Source organism: Selaginella moellendorffii, unplaced genomic scaffold, assembly GCF_000143415.4.
Source record: "Selaginella moellendorffii unplaced genomic scaffold, v1.0 SELMOscaffold_188, whole genome shotgun sequence".
In the NCBI taxonomy this organism is placed as follows: Eukaryota; Viridiplantae; Streptophyta; class Lycopodiopsida; order Selaginellales; family Selaginellaceae; genus Selaginella; species Selaginella moellendorffii.
Window position 1 is genome coordinate 77,713 of NW_003314448.1, and position 7,518 is coordinate 85,230.

General features: G+C 35.4%; 1 protein-coding gene across 1 annotated transcript in view; it reads left to right on the plus strand.

Annotated features, from left to right (window-relative positions):
* LOC9637992 (cytochrome P450 71D11) overlaps positions 1–132 on the plus strand; it is a gene marked incomplete at its 3' end in the record, with an annotated part of 948 nt that extends 816 nt beyond the window's left edge. Inside the window, exon 2 of the mRNA XM_024667709.1 lies at positions 4–132. Within this exon, the coding sequence (XP_024523477.1) occupies positions 4–132 (129 nt within the window). The remainder of the gene's footprint in view (positions 1–3) is intronic.
* Between the last annotated feature and the right edge of the window lie 7,386 nt (positions 133–7,518).

Sequence of the window (7,518 nt, forward strand, 5' to 3'; positions counted from 1 at the left end):
CAGTGCCGGCAAGCTAGACATGCAGGAGCACTTTGGGATGACTGTTGCGAAAGCAGCACCTCTCCAGCTCCTACCAGTGCCACGCTTGCCTGCCCATGCTCTAGCAAAGCCTGGGATTTAATCAAGGTTCAGGTGTGAGTTTTATGCAATTGAAAATAAATAAATAAATAAATAAATAAAAATAAAAATAAATAATAATACATTTATATATATATAAATATATATAAATATATAAATATATAAATATATAAATATAAATATATATATATATATATATATATATATGGCTATAATGCTATATACTAATATTAGAGTAATGGGATTTTAATAACTGTTGAATTGGTTTCAATTTGGACCATTAGCTCTTATATATAAACTAGGGTTTTTAGGCTAATTGATATGTACATTTTTGTATTCCATTTTCATGCACTCACAGTACTAAATTTAATTTAGGATTTATTCATTCAACTTATTATTATTATAACAAGTACATAAAATTTAAACAATCAGCAAATTCTGCTGGTCTTGTGCTGCCATGAGGACAATCTTGTGCAGTGGAATTTAGGACATGGATTCAGTCTTGCTACTGTGAGCTGAATCTCAAATTAAAGATATGTCTTTTATATTAACTTTAGAACCTTCTAAAAAAAATTAAATGATAGATTATTAAAATTAATTCATGATGTTTCCCAAAAAAAATATTATATCTATATAGAGAAACAAAAACTAGACATGGATCTGGGCACAGCATAGCATCAACCACAGCCTCTAGGAGTCTCCACAAGGATGTATCACTAGTGTGCATAGTCAATTTTTGTATTTGTCTCTGTAGGACATTAGAGAATGTTTCATTGATTACTTTTAAGAAGGTTGCTAAAACCTTAGCCACCTGCCAGGATGGCAGCAGCAAAGGCACAGTAGCATCTGCTAGCAATCTAGTAGCTCTCTAGTGGCACTGTAAACCCCAGTATGTGATCTTCTAGTGCTGACCTAGTGGTGAGGGGTGGTTCTATGGTGCAGTTAGGGACTTTTTGGTAACCCTTTGCATTTTGGAGGCAGCCAAATGCAGTTCTCCCACCACCATCTTGGCGCTTCACCATATCACTCCATCTTTTATCATTTCTACACTTACCACCCTTGGGCAATGCATCCCCTTTTCTACCTCTTTTTCTTTCTCGATTTCAGCCAATCCTTGGAGCATCCCGGAAGTCATCAAGAGGCTGTATTTATATATTACACTTTTCTGAGCCGAAATCTAGGTATGAGTTAGGTTCTTTGGGTACTCACTCTTTTTCATCTATTTTTCTCCTCTTCACACTTTTTTTGCACTTTTTCTTTAACTTCAGGGTCCAGTTTAACTACAAGGTCACCGGGTTTTCCTCCCTGTCTCCAAACTTCATACCTACCTCTTTTCTTTCTGTTTCTACTTTGTTTTCTAGAGTTTCTACTATTTGACGCAGTTACCAGCACTTGGCATCAGTAGCAGAGGTACACTCTACACTTCAAAGGGTTCTCGCGCGTCTGGAACCAATGCGATCCACCGTGGTTGCATGTTAAGGTATGGCCATTGAGAAAGTGAGAGAGAGGGAATATTCTGGTCCTCAAAATATTCCCTATCTTCCTTGTATAAAACCCTTACCCCACAAGGGCAAGGGGGGGGGGGTCATTTTTATGGAGAGCATTGAAACATTTCTCATGTTTGAGCGAGTGTTGGGGGAGGCGCCCCTCCTTCCTCAATAGTGATTATTTAATTGATCCTCTATAAATCCATCTATAGCAAGATGTAACTCACTTCATAACAAGCATAAAAAGAATTATCAATGATTTATATATCCTAACTCAAATCCAATAAGGATTCAAACATTTCAATATTAATCACTAACTCTTCCTCTCGTAAAGTTAGCATAGTCCATGACTAAATCACTTTTCAAGGAAAAGCTCAAAGCTCAACCCCTACTAATCAATCTCGTCTAGAACACAACTAACTCAACTTGCTACTCAGTTCATTTGAACGTCAATATAATTGCTAACTAGCAAATGCACGAATGCCAACAACACAAAGTTATAACCCAAGTATCAACACTATTGGCATCGAGACTAATGAAACTCAATATCAATCTTATAGAGAGACATCTCATTTCACTCAAATCTCAACATTAATAATGTCAACGACAAGGCATCACTTCAATGCCATCAACAACGTAACAAAGCTAGAAGAAAGCAAAAGTGAATCACCACTAAAAACTTTTAGCAACTAAGTTAACCAAAGTCAAAGATACTTTAGTCAGTATTCAAGATTAATTCTTCAACAATACTCAGCTATAGATAACATTTCATCAAGGAGTGATTCACCACATCCAAGACTCAATGAAATCCAACACTATGAACTAAACATAACCAAATGATATTGACAAAAGTAAAGTCAACATGCCAACATGGAAAACCCATGTAAGTCTAACAAGACGATCCTCCGCAATACCATCCGGTAAAGCAAGCCTATTGCTAAATCTTCATCGAGTGAAGCAAGTGTCAACAGTCCTTGACAAAGTTTACAAGCAATCACTAGTCACAAAGCAACCAACAATCACTCTTCGACTTGCCTTCACAAGAACCAAACACCAAACTCGTGCCATTAAGTTATATGTTTGGCCAACATGAACGTAATAGCTCAAGTACTAGATAAAGTTCATGGATAAACATAAACTAAATGACAACTCCATGACCCCATCTATAGCAAGACGTAATTCACTTCATAACAAGCACAAGAAGAATCATCAATAATTGATATATTCTAACTCAAACCCAATAAAGATTCAAACATTTTAATATTGATCACTAAGTCTTCCGCTTGTAGAGTTAGTATAGTTCATGACTGAATCACTTTTCAAGGAAAACCCAAAGCTCAACCCCTATTAAATAATCTTGTCTAAAATGCAACTAACTCAAACCTACCACTTAGCTCGTTTGAATGTTAACATAGTTGTTAACTAGCAAATGCATGAATACTAATAACACAAAGCCATAACCAAATCATCAACACTATTTTTATCGAAACTAATGAAATTCGACATCAATCTTTTGGAGAGACATCTCATTTCACTCAAATCTCAACATCAACAATATCAATGACAAAACATCACTTCAATGCCATAAACATTATAACAAAACTAGAAGAAAGCATGAGTGAATCACCACTCAAAACTCCCTAGCAACTAAGCTAATCAAAGTCGAAGATACTTTACTCAATATCCGAGACCAATCCTTTAGCAAAACTCAATTACAGATAACACTTCCTCAAGGAGTGAATCACCATATCCAAGACTCCATGAAATCCAACATTACAGGCTAAACGTATCTAAATGATATCGATAGAGGTTACGTCTCAGTGAGTACTATCCAATGAGATTGGGCAACTAGTCTCATTGTATATGCAGAGATGAAAATGATGATCCGAGTGGGTACACATTTTGCGTGCTAGTCCTAGCAATGGGATGCTGGTTGCTCTAGGGTTGTTCCAAGTTGCTCCAAGCTATTAATAATTTCGGGATCTTTGTATTGAAGCTCTTGTTGAATGGTTTTAAGTATTTTCTTACTCTTTTTCCATTCTGTATTCTCGATTTCTAATGCTTAATCATTTTCATCTTGTTCTTCATAATTATCAAGTTGTTGACATTCATATTGTGTTCTTGTGATTGCGAAGACTTTTGGTTCTTCAGTCATTAGTTATTCTTCATCTTCTACATCAACTTCTGCTTGGATTGCTTGTGCTGGTGGTGGTCTTCCAGTAGGAGCTTGATTGACCCTTTGGTTTTATAGATTGTATTGTTGCCTAGATTGATTTTCTTGTTGTTGATTTTGTCTTGGTTGATAATTTTGTTGCGATACTTGATTGTTGTAATTGTTATATTGCCTTTGTTGGCTTTGGTTGTAGTTGTTCCCTTGTGGACATTAATAATTGTTTAGTTATCCATTGTATCATTGTTAGTTGTAATTGCCTCTATAATTATTTTGTCCTTGACTATAGTTTTGATTCTGTGGGGGATTATATCCATGATTATATTGTTGATTATCTTAGTAATAATAGTTTCTTGGTAGTCTTTGTTCGTGGTTGTTGTTTTCTTGATAATTTTGTTATGGTGGTTCTCATTGAACATTTTCCACTCTTCAAACTTTGGTGGTATTTCTATATTGACAATTCTTGGCTATATGTCCTTCTCTATTGCAAATCTGACATTTGGGTAAATGGAATTTACAGTTTGAAACAGAATATCTTTCATTTTTGCATTTTGTACAAAAGACTCCTTGTTTAAGCTTGGTTGAAGCTAACTTCTTCAATACATGTCTAATGTCTTTTCCTTGTGTTTGTTTCTTTTTGGTTTTGATTAGTATTTCTTCCTCTTCATCATCTCAGTCATCATTAGCATGAGAAGATTGACCTTTAGTGAATTGCTTAAACCGTTTCTCAAGTTTTAAGATTCTTTGAGATAGTGAATCAACACTTTCTTCATCAGGTGTATCAGCCAAGGCTATCATGTTGCTATAAGCTTCTTGTAATCCTTGTATGTAAGACAAACTTTTGCCTTTGTCAGTGATTAGATCTTTATATTTTTTTGCATGTAATTTGAATCGTCTAGTATAGTCTTGAATTCCTTCCTTTGGTCGCTGTTTTATATTCTTAATTTGCTCATAATGTTCCTCCGGTGTTCCTTTGGCTGGGAGCTGTTCTTTGAATTGTTCAAGTTTCTTGCCATGTGGTACAAAATCCTCTAGAGTATTATACCACTCAAGAGCTTTTCCTTTAAGTGTGTATGGGAAAAGTATGGTTTGATGCTGTTCTTGATTGTTCATCTTGACAATCTGGTTGAATTGTAAATTCTGAATCTTCTAACTTACTTCCTATGAAAATTGGATATGTAATCATGCTTCCAATTGTACTCATTGGGTGGATGATTGCCATTAGTGGTTGTAGACTTTGTTAGTTGAGTTGTTGTTCTGGTGAGTTTGGATTTGAGTAAAACTCTAATGCTGTGTATTCTACTTCTTCAAATGCCTCAAACTCTGGGGTGTCTTCGATATTTAGTTCTTTGTTATCTTTGACTGGGTTGCTTGACTTGGCAACTTGAATTTGTTTATCCTCTTTGTCGTACTTCTCTAATATCATTTCTAAAATTTTTTGCTATTGTTGTTCTAATTTCTTTTTTTCTATCTCTTCCTTTTTCACTTCTCGATTCTTTTGTCGAAGATCTCTTTTCCGGATCTTGATTGGGTCTGGTTTGTGTTTGTACATTCAATTTGCTAAGTCTTCTCAACTTGAATATCAAGGTAAGTTTCCTGAATTTTGTAAGCAACCAAAGGGAACGACTCGAGAGACGATCCGTTGGGGTTCAAATATAGAGGGAAAGGGCCTATGAATAAGAGTGCACCCCCTTTTCCAATCGGTTAAGGGTCTTGGGATAGTTGGGGTTAAGCGTCCTTAGGTGTGAATAGTACTGGGCTGGGTGACCTCCCGGGAAGTCCAAACTCAGGAGTTTACAAATTTGTGTTTTGCCTAAGTTATCTTGAGTCAATTGTTATTCTTCATAGATTGCAAAGTCAAGCTCTTATGTCTTGAGTCTGTTGCAAGTTTTGATTCTTGCATAAATGCGAAGTCAAGCTCTTGTGTCCTAAGTGTTCTACAAGTTTGGTTTTGTAGTATAAATGCAAAGTCAAACTCTTGTGTCTTGAGTTTTCTGCAAGTTTGGTTTCGTTGTATAAATGTGAAGTCAAGCTTTTGTGTCTTGAGTCTTTAATTGAGTTTTTCTTTCTCGATTTTTCCCGAGTTTCTTCTCGAGGTCACTTTCCCGAGTCTAGCTCAAGAAAGGTCTTGTATTTGAAAAATCTAGTGGTGTAAGTAAGCACGATTTTGTTTGTTGGAAGGAGGTTGGTTGTGTCATAAATTGATCAATATAGCTGTTCACTAGTAATATTAGATACTGCTCGCTAGATTTGGGATCAAGCAAGTATGCAAACGATTGCAACTCTCTTTAGTAGTCCAATCTTGTCTAAATTCTTGAACAATTATTTTGGTCTCTTACAATGTGTTGGTTGTACTGGAATGTGTGCTCTCACTTTGAGCGTTTGTGTTTCCTAGTCGATGGTAATATTTGAAAATGCTAAATACAGCAGTGGTTGTATTTTTAATGTCCTAATTCTTGTATGTTTCTTGTCTCAGGTGACAAATCTATCTAGTGCACTTTTCTCTAAGGTCCTTTCTTTATCCTGAGGTAGGTATGTTCATGTATAGCACTTTTGTCGAGTGTAAAATCTCTTTGATCTAATGTGTTGTTGTGCAACTCAAATGAATTCTTGATGTTGTTAACTACTTCCATTAACTCATTAGTTCTGCCTTACATGTCACCTTCAATTTCGTGATGGTTCATTTCCTTGATTCTATACTTGCTGGAGTTGTTCAACTTCCCTCTATCATATAGCACGTTCTCTTTCATGATCAGAATCAATTGCTTCGCGAACTTCCCAAGGCATACTCTTAATTAATATTCTTGCATTATAAGTTTGAAATCTTGACACAGGATCTCCTAAAATACTCCTTAAAATGTTGAGATTTCTTGGACGCACTCTTCCTTGTTGGTTGCGAATGATATATATCTCTAAGCTAGGGTTTCGACATTGGACCTCAGTGTCAAAGTTAAAATTTATTACTGTATTTAATCTTGGCCCATTGTGATTCCGTCTTAAATTTCTCCTCCTTTGATTCGTAATCCTCGAGCTTTCAAGTCATTCCCTTGAACTTGACTCAAGTTCAGGTTCCCGTCAGTTTCTTGAACTCGAATTCCTAATTCGAATTTGTTGATTGCCTTGTCCTTAATTTCTTAATTCTCTAGCTATTCTTGTCTATCCTAAATGATGCTAACATGCTATAGTGTATAATTTGTTAAGAGTGCTTGTTGGAGGACTTTGAAGAAGTTGGTAAGTAATTTTGCATTCTTTTCAAAATCTCTAAATCTAAGTGTGTCAACAAACCAACAAACTTGTGGTTCAAAGGTTCCACACTCTATTGCTGTTAAAACTCTCATCAAATCAATGTTGAAAACAAGTGTTAATAGTTGAAAAGTTTCATGTTTATATATGCCTAGAAATTTGATAATTATTTGCTGAAAGATGTGTCCGTGATACACTTAAGTCAGGGTTCTTCGAGTTGTAAAGAAATCAAAGTAAACATATTTTTCTTTCAACATTTCCTCATTTTCGCATTCTTCCTATTTGTTAGTCAATTTGTAAAAGAGTCACAAAAGTGTTTCTTGAAGTTTTTGAAAGCAACCAAAGCTTTGTTTCACTTCTTTTTCTAAACTATTGTTACTCTTTTTGGTGTTGTCTTCTTGGGTTATTTCTTCTTGTTTCTTTCTCTCTTCTGCTGTGGCATTTTCATCCCTAATTTGGAGTTTTGCTTTTGTTTGCTTGTAAGTGTAGCATTGCTGTTTTGGATAGCATTGTTTGTATGGTTTTGCACAATTTTGAAAC